Source organism: Dermacentor andersoni, chromosome 2 (assembly GCF_023375885.2).
Source record: "Dermacentor andersoni chromosome 2, qqDerAnde1_hic_scaffold, whole genome shotgun sequence".
Taxonomy (NCBI): Eukaryota; Metazoa; Arthropoda; class Arachnida; order Ixodida; family Ixodidae; genus Dermacentor; species Dermacentor andersoni.
The window spans coordinates 238571383-238591469 of NC_092815.1; the positions used below are offsets into that span (position 1 = coordinate 238571383).

At 46.6% G+C, this 20087-nt stretch overlaps 1 protein-coding gene across 1 annotated transcript in view; it reads right to left on the reverse strand.

Annotated features, from left to right (window-relative positions):
• LOC126539913 (heat shock protein 60A-like) overlaps positions 1 to 20087 on the reverse strand; it is a 44755-nt gene that overhangs the window by 20009 nt on the left and 4659 nt on the right. The window contains 3 exon segments of the mRNA XM_050186734.3: positions 8358 to 8620; positions 16111 to 16542; positions 16767 to 16944. Coding sequence (XP_050042691.2) covers positions 8358 to 8620; positions 16111 to 16542; positions 16767 to 16931 — 860 coding nt within the window. The 5' untranslated portion in view covers positions 16932 to 16944.

Below are 20087 nucleotides of genomic sequence, written 5' to 3' on the forward strand. Positions count from 1 at the left end.
GAACATTTTCCGCGTCACTAGGGAGCACATTGGAAGGCGACAAATCTTAGGCCTCGCGGCACCCGCTTGCTGGCATTCCCCAGCGCAGTCTGCACGGCACTGTCGGCGCCATTAGACACTTGATGCGATGTTTCCGTATGCCACGTTGGATCACCGGAACCTCGACACGGCATGCAAAGCAAACACAACCATGCCGACACCCGTCGCACAAACGAAAAACGTGTCCTACTTGTAGCGTCGTGCGCAAAGAAACAAATCAGCTGCTGGATTGTTTTGAAATGGCTTACTAAGCTGAAACCGGAACTGCCGCAGAACCACTCTATCGAACCAGCAAGAAACGATGATGATGAGTGGGGATTTGCAGTAGCGCCACTTCGTGGGGCTGCAAGGAATCTCCGTTCAAAACAAAAATGGTGTCAGCAAGCCGAACCATGCACCGATCAGAGTCTGTGTATGGTGCTCTCGATCGAGTTGGTTCAAGGAGTGTCCGAAAATCAGACGAGAGGCTGCAAGGTGTGCGAACTTTTGGCAGTTGTTATATATTATGGTCTATGGGGAGAATGGCGGTGCCGCAAAGCAGACCGAATAATCGAGCATGTCCGAATTTTTGGAGTCAGGAAAATCAGTCGGCAACTGTAAACAGTACTACCGCTTAGTACATACTTTTTTCCGAGCTCCGGCCAACTACGGTTTAACGAGGTTTCACTGTACAGTGCAGTCCACTTATAATGATATCGAGAAAGACGAAAAATATGATCGTTATAACCGATGATCGCTATATCTGGACTGCAGTTATCAAAAAAAAAATTAAACGCGTTTGCGCTCTTTACCTTTGCAGTTCTGAACTCGAATTCGCTACTTGCTCTAAAGAATAGATGATGTATACAGTAGGCCGTGAAAAACAAACTTTATTTCTAGCGCCAATGACCGTGTCAAGGATTAGGCGCGCCAAAATAGTCCGAAATCTGCACTTGCTTTTGCGACAGCTTCAGCTTCACAACCGCGGTGTGCATGGATTCCAGCTGCTGCGCGAACACTGGCGGCAATCCTTTAGCATGCATAAAATCAATTAAGGAGTCGATCGACGACAGTGCACTTTGCGTGGACATCGTGGTCGGGGTCAAGGAGCCACTGTAGATCTCGTTGTCACTGTCGCTGATGCCGTCGCCGCCGTCGCACAACTTTGCGTCTGTTGAGACAGCACATCTTCGGCGATCGCCTCGTCGGTGACCTCATCGCAGAACGAGGCAGCACTGTCTGCAGTCAAAAACTCCTCCTTCGACACACCACCTGTGTCACCAGCAGGAACGAGCTCCCAGAGCTCGGTTATGTCAGCGACTTCCACCGGGTCGGTCTCAGCGGGTTGGGGAAGTTCGTCCTTACGCACAAAGCCCGCCTTCTTGAAGCAATTGGTGATGAACCACTGGTAAAGCGCCTCTTCAACATCGGCGTACAAAGGGTATCTAACCCCTTTTCCGCTGATCGGAATGGCTGCTGATAGCTCCTGCCTTCACAATCACGGTGCTCCCGGTTTTCAAGATGGTTGATATCGTTAACTGGACGAGCTCATACTTCTTCACGAGGGCGCTCACCTTGAAGCCGCATCGAGAGTCCTGCAAAACATCCATCTTCGTGTCAATCGACACAGCTTTGCGCTTTGTCGGCGATATCTTCGAACTGAGTTGAACCGTTGGTTGCACGCTGCTTCGGTGGCGTCAGCCTGCTATCGCGAGAGAGACGCGGGACGGGCGCCACCGCGCTTTGCTTGTCGCTTCTTTTTTTCTTTCTCTCTCTTTCGGAGCGACTGTGGCCGACGCGCATGAAGCAGCTAGTGCCATCTTGTGGCGCGCTGCGCCAACGTTGGCTGCGCCTACTCGTGCGCGGACGGGGCGAGACGCGCAGCGCGGTAATGGCGGCAGATACGAACTTATGGAGGTAAACATCGCCTCGTCTCGACATCGTTCGTTTCAGGGAACTAAGCAATGCAAACATTACGATTATTTGGCGCGGAAAATGCCGTCCAGACTGCAAAATTTTGATCGTTATATCCGATATGCGGTGAATAACCTATCGTTATAAATGTTTTTTTTCCCCATAGACCTAATGCATAAAATGACACTCTCATGTCGACCCATCGTTATACAGTTAAACCTGGATATAACGAAGTTGACAAAAGCTCGCAATTTTTCGTTACGTGCAGGTTTTCGTTACATGCAGGTTTCGCGTGAAGGCTCGTACGAATGATGCAGAAACGAAACCAAATAGCTCAATATATCCGTGAAGGTGAACTCACCCTTCAATCATTTATTTTACACTAAAAAACTGCGTAATTTCCGCTTGCTTCTTCGGCACGAGTGTAGGCACAACACGCCGCTCCAAAGAGGCTAAATCGTGTAGAGCTCCTTCATCGTCGAGCGAGCCGACGAAACGGCGCATAACGTCCATTGCGTTCATCACCTCCTTTGCAGTAGGCACGTCACACGGATCTGCCTCACAAGCACCATCATCACCGCCATCCGGATTTTGCACGCTTTCAGCTACTGCTGCATCAGACATTTCTTCTGTAGTCACGGCGGCGTTGTCGGCAAACAAAAAGTCAGTCAGTTCAACGTCGTCGGGTACACCACCGTTAGTACATAGCTCGTTCCACGCTTCGGCCACAATGGACGGAGTAGAAAGGTCTTCCTCCTCCTCGTCGGCACCAGCCGTGCGTTTTTGGCTATTCCGGCCTTTAAAAAGCAATTCGCGATAACTTCTGCCCTGACCTCTTGCCAGGAGGCAGCAAGCATCTCGACTGCTTGATAAATGTCGATCTTCATCTCCCGTTCCAGACGGATGTAGAGAAGTATTTTCAGGATTAGTCGGCGCCGGTAACAGCATTTAAAACTGTTAATGACCCCTTTGTCCAGGGGTTGTATTAGGGACGTGCAGTTGGCCGAGAAGTAATGCAGTTCGATGTTCGACAGCTGCAGGCCCTCGACGTGGTGCGCCGAGCAATTGTCCAGCAGTAGGCAAACTTGACGGCCTTGCCGCTTGACGTCCTGGTTAAATTCCTTTAACCACTCAGAAAATATTGGCCGAGTCATCCACGCTTTGGAATTCGCCACATACTTCACGGGCATACGCTTCGTTCCCTTAAAACACCTGGGACGGGCACTTTTGCCGACAACTAGCGGGACTCGCTTGTCTGTGCTGTCGAGGTTGGCACACAGCAGAATCGTTATGCGGAGCTTGCTCTGCTTTCCACCGCGGCAGTCATCGCCGGCAGTCATCAACGCTAGCGTGCGGCCCGGAAGCATTTGATAAAATAGAGCTGTCTCGTCGGCATTGTAGACATCAGCCGCCTCGAAGCGACTCAGGATTCCAGGCAGCTTGTCAGCCACCCACGAAGCAGCAGCATCGCTGTCTGCGGAGGCAGATTCGCCGCTGATTACTCTTCCGACGACACCGTGCCGGCTCTTAAATCCCTGCAGCCACCCGTTGCTTGCCTTGAAATCGTCATGACCCAAGATACACGCAAAATCCTTTGCCTTCTGTTGCAAGATCGCGCCGCTTATGGGTACATTTCTGGCTCGCGTGTCCAAAAACCACGTGAACACTGCCTTGTCCACATCAGTGTATGTGGACAGCTTCAGTCTTTTTTTCTTCGAGCTTGTTCCCGACTCCACTGCGTTTCTGATGCTGTGTTCCGCACTCAAAATCGTTGATAGTGTGCTCGCTGGAATGCTGAAACGGGTGGCAACGTCCTTCTTCTCGCCCGCGGAGACTGCATTTAAAATTGCGAGTTTGTCTTCAAAAGACAGAACTTTTCGTTTTCTGGCAGTAGAACTCATCACGACCAACCGACGACGCAGTTAGAAGCGGAGACGCACGACTACACGCCGACAGGCAGGCCTAGCACCTCCAAAACAAGTCGGACAAACCAGTACCAGAGCACAGTTGACACACGCACACGTGCAGAACGGAGGACAACACTCAAGATGGCGAATGCAACGCACCCATAGAGAAAGAAAAAAAAGTGACGCATATCGTTCGTCATCGTCCCTCCCCCTCTCCCTTCCGGCGCCTTGGCAATGAAAGAACCGGCTATCAGCGTTGCTTTTCAAGTGAATTCTTACACATAAGTGTGTATAAGCCGTTGAAACAAATGAAAATCACAAAATAAGAATGCTTGTCCTCAAATCCATACGAAACAAAATAATTCTGCAAGAAAAATCAGCTGCCGATACCAATGCCACCTGGTGCCACGCTAGACAAGCAAAGCCTGAAAAGACTGCTACGTTAGGCACGGAGCGGCGCTAGTTGCCGCCATCATCATCATCATCGCTAACTTGGCGCTGACATCGCTAACTCTCTAATCCCTGGCGTTCGCGTAGCTGCTGGCTCCTTACAGCATTAATATTCAATAATCTAGAGCATTTCTTCGGCCGAATTTTCCTTAAAAGTGCTAAAAGTAATGACTGATCAGCTTTGGGAGTTCGTTACATCAAGGCTAACCGCCGCAACGCGTTCGTTACATCAAGGTCGAAAATACATGGGCTTCAATGGGGGCAGCGTTGGGGAATTCAAAAACTTCGTTAAATCCAGGAATTCGTTACATATAGGTTCGTTACATCCAGGTTTAACTGTAACCGATATATCGTTATATGTGGTATCGTTATCAGTGGACTGCACTGTAGTAGCCTCCAGGAATGTAGTCTGTTAGGCTAGTGTCACTACAGTGATGCCTTCTGAGCAGCTGCTGCAAAAGTTTTCAGCAGATGCATGCTTAGCAGATGTAGCCAGCATCTCGTTTGTCCCAGCAGCAGTGTCGTCAACGCAATCTAGTAGTTCAGATTTTCGGTCAGTAGCAGGAGTTGGCACTAATGCTTAGAGTTTTCCTTGAGCTTCACTGTCAATAAGCCGAAAAAATTCCGGCTACAAAATAGTAGCGTCGTGCCAAAACGTCGATGAAACGCGGCCATTGTCAGGAGCCCTTCGGGGGACTAGGCCTAGCACGCCATTGGGATCTCCGATGCCGCTGGACTGCGGGCTAAATATAGTTCGACGTAGCGTGAGCGCGCGCACATATCATGTCAGGGCGAGAACAACAGTGCCTATTGTTAGACCGATAGTTCGACACACTGGTGCAGCCAGCGTAACCGGACGCAACCAACGGACTCCGACGCACCCCGCGTCGAGCAACGCTCGCCCATGCGGCAATAACGTAGGACTATAAATGTACAGTGCTCACGGAATGAAACGCGTCAATTTAGGGCTAAGTAGTGCGCATACTTTCGTTTCAACCGGCTGCAGTTCGTGTCACATCGACGTAATTTTGGCGCGAACGCTTACAACGGAGTCCTCGTCAAGTTTGGTGACCAAATTCCTAGCGACATGACATGGTGCTCTCGCGTAGTTTGCACATATGTAGGGTTCTACTAAATGCTCCGTGTCCTATTTCATTCCGTGAGCACTGTACCTTATCGATGTCATCGGGAAGTGGAGTGTCGTTTCTCGATGTTGCATGCCGACTTCCTCCTCTTTTTTCCCCTAAATTTGTACTTTGTAGCGAACTTCGGAGTCGAGGTCGGCATCGCTGTCAGCGCGGGAAACCTCGTTGGCACGCATGGCGTGTGCGGAACGGTCGCGGAGTGATGCAGACGATGCCAGTCTAGCCATTGGCGTGGCTCGCCGAGGGTCACGTGCCTTTGTCGATGACCAATTACAGCATGCATTGGGTCTTCTTTTTGAGGTAGAATTTCTTCACTGCCAATGTGCGGACAGAACCGGTGGTGGTGGGAAAATGAAGATGAGAGACTGCTCTTTCAAATGATAGATGGGTCCGCGCAACCTAACGATTGCGGGGGCCGTCAAGCACAGTAGAATAAGAGTTTTTTTACGGAAACTTTGGCTCATATTTAGCCCACACTGGTGCCAAAAATTTATGTTACGGCTAAAATATTGATTTAGAATGTGCAAAATTTGGCAAAATGGTAGAATAATAGTTGGAAATTTCGAAAATATTGTTTTCAAAATATTGTTTTTTTTCGAGGTTTTTTGGTCTCTAAAACCCATGTCCCCCTTAAGGGGGGAGGTGGGTCTTAAAAGTTTTTTTCTTATTTTTGGGTGAATCTTTAATGAACTCCACTGTCTGGGGTAATTTTTCGTGCTGATTTCAGATCTGTAATTAGATTTCTGATAGCTGTAGCAGTTCAAAAAATATTGAGGTCTGAAGTCAAATTAATTTCAAACTCGTTACGGGGCTTTTTGATGATTCCGTCTTGCTAAACGAAAAACTAAATGCATGACACCATTGCTAAAGACCTACTGTAGGGGGTGATGCTATTTTTATTCATTTGGAAGCATTTTGCAGACAAGAAAACAATCTTGCATTTATTATGAAATTTTTTACTAATTAGCAGTGATTACTATACCTGAATGTAATTTTCATGACGGCGCAAGAGTAATAAAAATAGCATCACCCCCCAGATCATTTCAATACGAATAAAATGATACCACCCTTGTCATTTTTGGCCAAAAACAACCCAGAAAAAACACCCGTAAGGCGGAGTACAGTGTGCAAAAACATCGAACTGAAATAAACGCATTTGAAGTTTCAAACAAATGTAGCTTTTGCTGAAGTGAATCTACAGCAATACAAATGGCACCATTTTGAAGCTGTGTTTTGTAAGAATGGCCATACTAAATGTGTGACTGCACACTCTCACAATAATAGCACACTGGCCACTGAACTAGCACAAGAAACTTTATTAGGCACCAAGCTCTACAAAGAGCATGGTGCCTGGGTTTCAAACCGAAGTGTAGAACTCTGTATGGGCATGAATATAGTTCCAGTGTTGTACATGCAGGCTGCCTGATTGATAGCAGTCTCCATTACAATCAGTGAGGCACTTTTTTTTTTTTCATTTGGTAGAATTGACCATGTTACTGAATGAAGGCTCCGAGTGTAAGTAGCCTTCCAAGTCATCTTCACCTGACAGTGGCTGTGGAACTTAGGATCAGAGAGTCAGTGATAGATATGCAGCTGCTAGGCGCTTTCCAGAATTTTACTTTTGTATGATGCCTCGATCACTTCTGCAGCCAGGTGTGTACCAGCCCAAGGGGCCTAGTGAACAGAGCTCATGATGAGGTTCTCTTTATGAAGGGGTGGTATGATAGATATTGTTACGAGCTATGGTGACAATATGATAATAGAGTGAACGCACAATGTGCTTGGTTGAGAGTCCGAAGTGCCGATGTGCGAAATGCATAGCTGCAGATACAAGGAGCCGGCGCGCGATGTGCTTAGTTGCGCAGTTCAAGGTGCCGACGCGCGATGTGCTTAGTCGCGGGCTCGAGGACTCGACCCTCGATGCGCTTATTCGCGCAGTCCGAATTGCCGACGCGCGAAATGCCTAGTCGCGGGCTCGAGGAGTCGACACTCGATGCGCTGGTTCGCACAGCCGGAGGCGCCGATGCACAAAATGATTAGGTGAGGGTCCGAGAAGTCCGCGCGCGATGTGCATGATTGCCGAGTCGGAGGCTCCCTATGCGCGAAATGTTTAGCCGCGTTTCCGAGGATTGCGTGCGCGATACGAATTTGTCACGAATTCGAAACACCGAGTGCTGAAAGGCTTAGCCGCATGTCCGAGGATTCCGCGCGTGAATCTTCGTCGCGAAGTCCGCGTTGCCGACGCTCGGAATGCTTAGCCGCGAGTCTGAAACGTCCACAAGCGTAGGGATCGGCCACGCTACTGCGATGTCCGCGTAGCGCCCGTTTTGTCACGTCGAGATTACGGCGAGTGGAGACGCCACACTCGAGAGGTGCAAAGAGCCGAGCAGACGACGCGAGCGCCGGACCAATGGCGAACCGCGCTGGAGTCACGTGGTGGGCGCGGCCAATCGCAGACTCCGGCACAACCTTCAATCATTTGCTTTTTGTGCGCTTGTTTCTGTATGGAGGAGATCGCTGATGCGGCAAATTTGAAGACGGAGAAATGCGCTTTCCAACGAGACAAAGATGGCGGCGCTCGGTCGCGCCGTTCCGGAGATATTGTGGCGTGAAACACGCTGTTATTTCTTGATTCCCGCGAGATTTTTCGCCACCTTGGCTAATGAAACGAATTTTTAGAGCACTTCTAGGTGGTTTACAGGGATGATATTTGGGTATCACACAGAAAAAGGGTTATAGAAACTGAAAATGTGATTTTCAAAAAATCGGTTTTCTGGCCATTTTTCGCGATCTAAAACCCGCGTCCCCCCTTAAAGACCCGCGTACAAATGCTGTTGCAGCAGATCCCAGCTGCAACACAGCTGTGAGTCTGACAGCAAAGGCACTCTACCAAAGCAACTCCACCAAAACCTGAGCAACTTGCCTGTTGAGCACAAGGGTGCTGAGTGCCTCGCCGTCCACATCCTCGGCCACAATGACCAAGGGCCGGCGCTGAGAATTGGCCAGTTCCAGGGCAGGAATGATGGCCTGAACGCTTGAGATCTTCTTCTCGCTCAGCAGCAGCAGCGCATCCTGGAACTCGACCTTGGCCCCCTTGCTCGTGTTGATGAAGTAGGGAGAGATGTAGCCACGGTCAAACTTCATCCCCTCAATCACCTCCAGCTCGTCATTCAGTGTCTTGCCGTCCTGCATCATTTTGCAGACCAAGTGTTGGACTGTTGAGTTCCAGGTTCACTTACAAAGACAAAGGCACGTTGCAACTGTTGCACCAAGCAGTCTCATGCAAACTGCCCCCAATACACTTCGTTTAAAATGAACTGACACCTTTGCACTTTAAATATTCCAGTCTGAAATGAATGCGCTGAAGTCAAGACCACAAAAAAACTTCGAAGCAGCATTTCAAATAATACAGTTTTGTTACAACAGCTTAGGTATAGTCATCGACATTCCAGATAGTCATTCACTGCTCACCTGTCAGGCTTAGTTTTATCAAAGAGTCTACCCCCGCTTTTTAAAGCTTTTTGTGGCCCTTTACACGAAAATCGCAAAGAAGATCGATTTTTGGCAACGACGAGTTTCGGTATCTGCAATGCCTAATCTACATTGTATCAAAATGGTTTGACTGAAAACGCACTAAAAGTGCCCGAAAAAAAAAATAATTTATAAATGTCTAGGGCGAGAAAACAGCTTTAAATCGCGTAAAATCACCGCAGTTCGCGGAGCCCTAACTCGTCTTTCCCGCCACCGAACGCCGCCATTTTGGTATCATTCGAAAGCTCGAAGTTTCGCCATTTCGTTTCTGAATTCTTCGGTCGTCGCCATCTTGTAACAAACACACAAACACAAAAGAAGTGCGGGTCTGCTGGAGGCGGTCACACGGGCACTGCGATGAAAGCGGGCCTCCGATTGGTTGCCGTACTGAAAGGAGTCTCGTCATTCGTTGCTGCTGCAGCAGCAGGCAAGCTGGCAACCACAGCGGATGGCAGTTGTCTGCTTTGAAAACCACGCCGGCGTCTTTCTTCGTTTGACACTCGCAGAATTCGGATTTATGAAAGCTCCCAGGTCAGTGATGGATCGTCGCTCGTTCGAAAAGAACTTTTAAATGAAGCATGCCTTCGGAAAACGGAAGCGCAAGCCTCCTACGGCGAGAAAAAGACGGCAGCCAGCGGAAGAAGCGGAGAACCCGACTGAACACGCGAATAACGTGCCGCGTTATCTTGCACCGTGCTATTCCAGCAGCGAAGCCGACAATCGCCCTGTGGCATCGATACTGATAACTAAGCCACCGGAAGACGTGCCAACGGAGGCTCTCGCACCTGTGCGTACGGCCGCGCGAGTCAGCAACCGAGATCGCGTTGTTGGAGGTGACGCGGGTCGAAGGTCTCCATCGCCGGCAGAGACGGTGTGCGTTTCCGATGCATCGTGCGACAGGGACACGCAGCCTGCGAGTGAGCCCCAACCGTCGACGAGCTACATGCTGTATGGTGACTCGAGGCTCACCAGACGAATCGTCGCACGATTCAGACGCACCTCGAGCCGCGTTTTGTCGTTTTGTGTCAGCGGTGACTGCAGAAGCGCAGGCATGCAGCGTTCGCGACTCCCTTTGCGCAGTGTCCGCGACTGAGCGGAAGCAGCAATGCCAAGAACAAATTTCGGCCCCTTGTGACTGTGAGTTCATTATTATGCCTGTCTCCGCGATGAACTCTTTGATCACTAAAACTGTGTGCCCAAGATGCCAACAGCGTTCTGTGTGTGTACACTGCGATACCAGGCTCGGTCTGGCAGTGAAAATGGTGGTCATGCACTACTCCAAATGGCGCAAGAAAAGGATAAAGAACGCCTGAAGAAGGCATCCAAAGCCCACCAAATAAAGAGGCAAAGGTGTAAGAAGATGCCTGACAGCAATGATTCAAAATATTACAGCCCTGGTGCTTTTTAATAAATTTGCAGTGCTTTTAAAACTTTGCAAACTTTGCAGCCAGTTTTCTCAATTGCATTTTTTTTTGTCAATCACCTCGCTCATGGAAAGCGTAGCACAACAATGGCTGGACCGATTTTGGTCCAGTTTGTTTTGCTGTGATCCACAAGCTGTGCTGTACTTAAAGACAGTCTTGAAATGTTTCTTTATCTTTCCATTATTTAATTACTTCACAATTACTACATGGCTCCATGCAGTGAAGCACAGTCATGTGCATGTTATGCTGAGCAAAAAATTATTAGCGCAATAAAAAAAAAAATCAAACACTGTCTTGATGTAGATTAGACATCTGGGCAAACATGCAAAGTATTCCCAGCTCCCTATCATGTTTCGTTACTGTGCCAGGCTTTCCACAAGCAAGGAACTTACAAATTCTTATAAAACAAAAACTAATTAAGATATCCTAATGAAATTTTAGAATTGTCTCTTTATTGCAATGTGCAGTGTGTGTGCCAAATTTCAGCTTTCTGTCAAGAAACAAAAAAGTTAATTCTGATCCCCTCCTCCCCCCTTAAAGTAAAGTCCATTATAAAAGTAATGCGCATTTTCTGGGAAAAATAGATTTACTGACCGGACCTCTGTACAAATGGTCAAAATTCTTCAAAATACTCTTCCCCTGCATTAATATACTTGCGGAGACATGTCTGCAATGTCTGGAAGGCACCCTGAAAGGGTGCCTTCCAGACAATGGGAATGTCTCTCAGGAACTCTGTAACGTGCTTTTGTATGTTTTCCATGGTCTCCCAATGCTTTCCTTTCAGCGCTCTGTTCAGTCGGGGAAACAAACAAAAAAAAAAATGTCGGGACTGTAAGGGGGATGGGGGACCACCGGGGTGTTGCTCCGGGCCAGGAAGTTGGCAACAATGAATGACATGTGGCTGGGGGCATTGACATGGTGGAGCTTAACCGTGTCTTTGATGTTAGCCTTCACAAGCGTGACCCGGCATTTCAATCTCTTGAGCACCTCCAGGTAAAAGGCCGAGTTGACAGTTTCTCCTTGCGGTACAAACTTAAAATGGACGATTCCTCAGGCATGACAGAAGACAATGAGCATCGTTTTCATGCGAGGCTTGCTCATTCGCGCTTTCCTGGGGCGAGGGGATGATTTTGTGTGCCACTTGCTGCTCTGCCTTTTCGACTCTAGGTCGTACTCAAACATCCAGGATTTTTCTCCGGTTATGAGAGTTAAGAAAGTCCGGCTCATCTTGAATCAAATCCAACCATTCTTGACAGTGCAAAACTCAATGTTCCTTGTGAACTTCCGCCAACACTTTCGGCACAAGCTTTGTGTAGACCTTGCACATATTCAGATCCTCGGTCACTATCTTATGTACCGCAAATGTGTACATGTGTAAGGTGTCAGCAATTTGCTGGATGCTCAATAGACTGTCGAAATGCAATACTTCGCGCACACAATCCACGTTTTCGTCGGTTCTGGTCGTTGCTGGGTGTCCAGAATGAGGTTCGTCGGCGACCTCCTCCCAGCCCTCCTTGAATGCCTTGTGCCACCTCCCGGACAGTGACCTTGAAATGCAGTCATCCTTGAAGGCCTCTTGAAGCATCTGGAGTGTATCGGTTGCATTCTTTCCAAGATTCATGCCAAACTTGATAGCATATCACTGTTCAAGCGAATGCTCCATCGCACCGTGTTATCCGCTCACACAGCTCAGAGTAAACTGGCAAACGGCTGCATTGGCAGGGCAGAACCCTCGCCACATTTCCCGTTTGGTTTTACCGCACTGCCATGGATAGTCACGTCATAATAAAATCATGTGCATTACTTCCATAATGGACCCTGTATGCCAACATAGTACTAATCCACAAAAAGGGAGACATTAAAGAATTGAGAAATTATAGGCCCATTAACGTACTTTGAGTATTGTATAAAACATTCATCAAGATAATTTCCAATATAATAAGAGCAACACAGGACTTCAGCCAACCAAGCGAACGGGCTGGCTTCAGCAAGAGACACTCCACAATCAATCAGGTAATTGAGAAATCTGCAGAGTACACTCAGCCTCTCTATATGGCTTTTATAGATTATGAAAAGGCATTTGATTTGGTAGATATACCAGCAGTCATAGAGGCATTACATAATCAAGGAGTAGACTGCTTACGTAAATATCCTGGGAAATATCTACAGAGATTCCACAACTACTTTAATTCTACACAAGTAGTAAGATACCTATTAGGACACACAAGGAGACAATCTCTCCAATGCTAGTCACTGCATGCTTGGAATAAGTATTCAAGCAATTGACTGGGAAGGCTTAGGAGTGAGGATCAACAGCAAATATGTCAGCAACCTTCGGTATGCAGATGACATAGTCCTGTTCAGCAACACGGGACGAATTGCAACAAATGACTGAGGACCTTAACAGAACATGTGTAAAAGTGGGGTTGGAGATTAATATGCATAAGACTAAGATAATGCTGAATAGCCTGGCAAGGGAACAAGAGTTTAAGAGCGCAAGTCAGTCTCTAGTCTGAAGGAGTATGTTTACCTAGGTCAATTACTCACAGGGGAACCCTAATCATGAGAAGTAAATTTACAGAAGAATAAAAATCGGTTGGAGTGCATACGGTAGACATTGCCTGATCCTGACTGAAAGCTTACCACTATAACTGAAAAGAAAGGTGTACAATCAATGCATGCTACCAGTGCTAACATATGGGGCAGAAACTTGGAGACTGACAAGCTCGAAAACAAGTTAACGGCTGTGCAGAGAGCAATGGAACGAAAAATGTTAGGCGTAATGTTAAGAGACAGGAAGGGAACGGTGTGGATCAGAGAGCAAATGGGGATAGCTGATATTCTAATTGACATTAAGAGAAAGAAACTGAGCTGGGCAAATCATGTAATGCGTGGGTTGGATAACCGATGCATTATGAGAGTTACAGAATGGGCTTTAAGAGATGGGAAGCGCAGTCGAGGACGGCAGAAGACTAGGTGGGGTGATGAAATTAAGAAATTCGAAGGCGCTAGTTAGAACAGGTTGGCGGAGGACAGAGGTAATTGGAGATCGCAGGGAGAGGCCTCCATCCTACAGTGGACGTAAAATGGGCTGATGATGATGACCCCCTGAAGAATGTCATGTGATGTGGCCCTTGAGTCAATGCAGAATCTCCTAGCTTTTTTCTAATGTGTAGTTACACTCGAACCGCGATATAAAGATGTTGAAGGGGGAGTCTAAATTACTCCATTATTGTCCTTTCCCAAATATAAGGCCAATAGGGCGCACAACACTAAACATCGAAATAGGGAGACGGCTTAGCGGCCCACAGAACTACACAGACATGTGTGCAATAAGATTTATATAGAACAGTTCATAGAACAGTTCAACCTGATCTCAACTGTAGCGCACGCACAGCAACAAACTGTTCTCTTTATACGACAATGAAGGAAGAATAAAGTTCCTTCTGTGGGCACTGCAGGGAAAAAAAAAGGAAATAACATGAACAAAAACGTACAAGAGAGAAATTCACAAGAACATAGAGGGTTGAAGTGAGTGCTCGAATAAGGAATGTCACTGGAGCTACCGTTTGGACAAGGGTTGTTGCTTCCCTAACAATTACTGCCCTCGCGAAGAGAAGCCCCCAGTTGAAACGAAACAGGATTCTTTGTTCCACCAGTATAGAAAACCACGTCTCCTTCATGCAAGCCTTCTGAAGGACATCATCAACATAAGCAGCCCATATTTATGCCCACTGCAAGACCAAGGCCTCTCCCTACAGTCTACAATTACCCTGTCCTGCGCCAACCGATTCCAACTTGCATTTGTGAATTTCCCAATTTCATCACCCCACCTAGCTTTCTGCTGTACTTGACTGTGCTTCCCTTCTCTTGGTGCCTATTCTGCAACTAAAATGGTCCACTGATTATCCATGCTACACATCACATGGCCTGCCCAGCTCTATGTATGCTTGCATGCATTTTTTTCTGTTAATGTCAATTGGAATATTGGCTATCCCCATTTGCTCTCTGATCCACACCGCTCTCTTCCTCTTAGCGTTAAGCCTCACATTTTTTTTTTTCCATTGCTCTCTGCACGGTCGTAAACTTGTTCTCGAGCTTCTTTGTCAACATCCAAGTTTCTGCCCCGCATGTTAGCACCGGCAGAATGCATTGATTGCACACCTTTCCCTTAAGTAATAGTCACCGACAGATTTTTCGGACTCCACAAAAATGTGGACTGGCCGGATATTCCAGACCTCATAAATGCGCGATTAGAATTCCCATAGAGGTAATGCATTTTCATGACGGATTTTTCGGATGAATTTAGGCCTCCAAGTTAATTTTCTGGACTAAATCACTCATTCCAAGCCACGCTACCCTATATTGGGAGCCGCCATGTTGGATTTTCCGCTGGCTTGGCTTCCAGTTGCTCTGTAGCCTCCAAGATTGGGACACGTTTTCAATAACGAGTGCGCAACATCTTTCAATCACAGAGGCTTTACCCAATTCCTTGGATGACAAAATGCTCTAGGGGATAGCACAGTTGCTTGTTTTTTTCTTTTCTGTCAGCACTATCGTCATAATCACGTAATGAAGGATCCATTTTTATTCATTTATTTATTTTAAAGTTTTGATTACTGTTTGCATGTGGTGTGTCCGCAGAGCAGGTATGCCTCGGAGACTACGTCGCATCTTTGTGTGCAGTTTCATATTTATGATGGGCACCACTGCGTGTGCCTTTGCGAGAGCCAAGTGGTGCGAAGAAACTTGGCTCGTTCCTTCGATCTCCATGGTGATCTCTGGCAACGGAGATCGCAGATCGCCAAAGCGGCGATGCTCTTGTCAGACTATATGGAGACGACGTCGCTCTTCCACAAATCCAAGCAAATCTGATCACCTCCAAGCGTAGTATGAGGCAGGTGATTATCAGATTTTTAAGCCGCTCTAAATCTAATAGGTCTTATTTTTTTGGCTGAACAAGTTTTTCGGACTGTTCGATTTTTTGACTATTTTTCGCTCTCCACAAGGTCTGGAAAATCTGTCGGCGACTGTAGTGGTAAGCTCCCATTCAGTATTTGGCAATGCCTGCGGTAAGCTCACCAATCCATTTTTATTCTTCTGTAAGTTTCCTTCTCTCGATCAGGGTCCCCTGAGAGTAATTGACCTAGGTAAATGCACTCCTTCCCAGACTCTAGAGGCTGACTGGCGATCCTGAACACTTGTTTCCTTGCTAGGCTATTTATCATTATCTTTGTCTTCTGCATATTAATCTGCAAGCCCGCTCTTACACTTTCTCTGTGAGGATTCTCAATCATTTGCAATTCGTCCCCAGTGTTGCTGAACACTGGGGACGAATTGTCCTGAAGCGACTGCGTCAAATACGGCATCTGCAAACAGAAGGTTGCCAAGATATTCGCCGTTGATCCTCACTCCTAAACATTCTCAGTTTAATAGCTTGAATACTCCTTCCAAGCATGCAGTAAATAGCATTGGAGAGATTGTGTCTCCTTGCCTGACCCCTTTCTTTATAGGTATCAATCTACTTTTCTTGTGGAGAACCAAGGTACTTAACGGACATGTTCATGGCTAAAGAGACAAACCACAGGCAGGGACAACAATGACAACATTAGTGTGTCGTCTATGTAATTGAGTAACTCATGCAATTGTTTTTGTCGCCGTCTGCAGGGCATGTGTCCTTCAATAAGCACCTCACTAGGCCAAGATCTGATATAAACCTACCTTGACAGTTATTACACCGTCCCGACCGACACGCTTCATGGCATCCGAGATGAGGTCACCAATGGAACGGTCCCCATTGGCCGAAATGGTGGCAACCTGAGCTATCTCCTCGGGCGTGGTCACCGGCTTGGAGAGCTTCTTGAGCTCCTCGACAACCCGCTCAACAGCCAGCATGACGCCCTTGCGGATCTCAATGGGGTTGGCCCCCTTGGAGATGCGCTCGAAGCCCTCGCGTGCAATTGCCCTCGCCAGCACCGTGGCCGTGGTGGTGCCATCGCCAGCCTCCTCGTTGGTGTTGTTGGCCACATCCTGCACCAGCTTGGCCCCAATATTCTGGAAGCGGTCCTTGAGCTCAATGGCCTTGGCGACCGTCACACCATCCTTCGTGATCTTGGGGCTACCCCACGACTGCTCCAAGATCACGTTGCGTCCCTGCATTATAGATTTGATTGATTAGCAAGCTCAAACATACCAAAGCAATACAGGCTGCAAGAGATGCCATAGTGAAGAAACAGGATTAAATTGTACTGAGGTTCTTTAACCCTTTCCATGCCATGCTGTCATCCTGTATTCTTACTTAAAATGGCCACTACACCGAGTTTGCCTGATGGGATATGTTACATGTTTAGCCATTTCGTCACCCCTCCTTCTCCTACCTTGGGTCCCATGGTGACAGCGACTGCGTCAGCGAGCACGTCCACACCCTGGAGCATGAGGGCGCGCACATCGGGGCCGAAACGGATGTCCTTGGCGTAATGGCGGCGCAGGCTCTGGCCGAGGGCCCCGCGCATGGGTGGCACGACACGGCAAAGGCGGTACATGATGCTCTCTGTGCTGTAAAGGAAGAAATCCCAGGATACGGTTATCCCAAGATAACTATCAAAGAGTTGCAACAACTAAGGCTGCACAGTACAGTGATAAACAGCAGCACCTTTAACCGTCAAGGCCTTGTCATACTTCAGACAAGAAAAACCTTTCCTAGTGTGCAAAAAAGTTGGAAGGAAGGAGACAGGACAGGAATGCACTCTGTCCTGTCACCTTCCTTCTACGTTTTTCTGTACGCTAAGAATGTATTCCTAGCCTGAAGTAATGCTTCAGTGAACAGCCCAAGGAGCCTCCCTTTTCCCCTAGTCGTAACCAAGTCACAGCCGTAGTCAAGTCACATTATTTCAGCTACATGACAGAAAAGCAGTTTCAATGTTGATGCTGGGTGGTGCAAGCAAAAAGCCATTTCAAGGGGTGACCAAAGCTTGTACCCTGTTTACGTCTTCCAGGCTCCAGTTTAGCCAAATATTAGCCCATCTCATCGCCATCTGTTTTTCGCATCAGGAGAGCATTGTTTTTCTTTTATTTAGATGCTCTATAAACTGCAGCATAAGGTATTTGCCATGTCAGGTACCCAAAAGTTAAGTCATAGTGGAGTACACAAGATTCCCTGTTGATAAATTTTGCACCAAAAGCTTAGGATACTATTGTCTCAAATTCAGTCACACTGCAGGCAGGAACTATTTGTTGGAATGCATTTACACTTCAATCAATTTCTTTTACAGCAAACAAGACTAATGTGTGCCTACAAACATGACAAGATAGCTTTACGGATTCCTGGGTTGCACTTCGTGTTTGCACTGGTGCCTTTGGCAACATGTTGCCCCATGCAAATAACTGCCCCTACCCCCCCTTTTTTTCACACTACCGCTGACGAGTTTTTGGGGGATCATGCTGCCTCGATAGTTGCCTGCAACCAGAGATCTCTCCACATGAGTGCAATCTGTACAATGCATAGGAAGCAATAAAAATGGTTCTATATATGATCATCTGACAGTGCTGAGCAAGGTGTGAGAGCAGGCTAGTTGGTATTCCATGATGATGTAACCAGCACAAGAGGGGACACATCACAGAAGGCAACTACTTTGGTAAATCGTCCATAGCGCTGACTGATAAAGAATTTGCTTACTCTTGGTTTGTACACGGGGGGCCGCCTTAGGCCTTGGCGTGCTCTTGTTGATTTGTGGTGCTCATGTTAACTCGTACATTTATATCTGGTCGTGATCAAGAGCGCAAGGTTATATATTCATGCATTTGTGTAACAAATGCCAGTGAAGTCAGTGCTTGTCCTTGTCACCTTTCTTGTGTTCTGTGTCCCCTCTTGCGCTGGCCACATCATAGTGCTGAGCCCACATAGCATAATGACCACGCTTTACTTTCATTGGTATATCAATGGCATTTTGACATCCTGAGTCAACACTTGAGAAGGGCATCAGCATTCCATTTTGAGGGGAATCAGATTAATTACAGCTTGTTGGTGTTTAGCTGCATCTAAAGCTAAGAACATGCATTCTCTATTTATAATCTCGGCCCACATTGGAGCATGGGTGCCATTATAGAACTCAGTCTTGTGCTCAGAAGTATAACAGCAGTAGTGTTTATTTTATTAAAAAAAAAAAAAAAACATTCGGAAAGGAGGGGTTAGTAAGATGCACAGTGAATAAAATATCTCTGAAAAAAAAAAAAAAAATGGTAAAACTCACTGCAAATTGAGTCAAACATTCTCAAATACGAATAAAATGGAGAAACATACAGAAACAAATACATTTTCGAATATCTCCTTCAGTCACAAATTATGATCGACTATCGATACGTGTGTGGAACATAGACGGTGCTTGAGATTCAAATGAAAGCAAATCAAGGTGGTAGAATGACTGAGCATTATGATGAGTCATCATAATTACAGAGTAAATAAATATTTTAATATTGTAAAGTAAATCGTGCTACATATCTGCATAAAAAGAATTAACTCGCCAACTCGAATTACATACCGAAGTTATTCATTGGCCTCAAGCATTTCAAGAAGGGAAAATTACATATTTTGTGGTTGCTGTCAACATGCCCCATGTAAAACATTATGTAAAACACGGTAGTGTCTTCACCAAAGCGGTACTCTGCAATGATACATAACACTTGGAAATAAAATGGAAGTCATTTAGGTTATCAGAATGTTCAATTTACCCTAAGCTTAATGTTTGTGCTGTGTTCCATGCTACCACAGCACAGAAATGTCAAAAATAGGCCGTGTCCACAAATGTGGACACCATGACAGAAGTGGATATGAGCTACTTCTATCAACTGATAGCAAGCTCATTGGTATGAGGGCCGAACTTTGTATCAAGCGAGATTCTCAACTGCTGGTGTGTCAACCTCAACTGCCCTGACATACTCTCAACCTGCACAAAACGTCTCAGTGTTGAGTTTCACTGCTTTAAAGAGTTAAAGTGTGTTCTTTGGAAAGTGTCACTAAACCTTCCCGTGTGACAGCCTGTATTTCACACTAATGTCGAAGTGCACTCCGTCTTCACTCCGTAAATTTCCCGTCTGGCGGAGGCATTATTCCACTTGCCCCAGCTTATGATTCTATCACAGAGACCACACTTTAAAATAGGTGTTTTTCCACATTAAGGATTAAACTACTTGATTATACCACAATGAGAGAATGGTGAGCACAGTTCAAAATGAGCCCAGTTCAATGCTGGCAGTCAACACAAAGGAAACTAAAAACTGAACACCATCGGCTACTACAAAAAGTGCAGAGCCCTTTGAATCAAGGTGCACGTTTACCTCTCATATTAAGAGCAATATATGCAAGCTATCTGCAACATTGCATCAGCAATTTGGTCATTCCAGTCATTAGTCAAATACTAGTGGAAATTTCAAGCTGAAATGCTACCAAGACCAATTTAAGAACATCCGTTCAACCATTCAGTTCAGTTAATATTCTAGTTACCAAGGAAGCAGAGATTTTAATTAGGTCATTGATTTCTAGGTCGTTTATGCCAAAACCCCAATCTAATTATGAGGCGTGCCATAGCAGGAACTACGAATTAGTTTTTACCACTTGAGTTCTTTAAAAGGCCCCTCACCTGGTCTGGTCATTTTGAGCTGACAAGCGCAGTGCTTACAATGCACGAGAACGATCGTGTCGC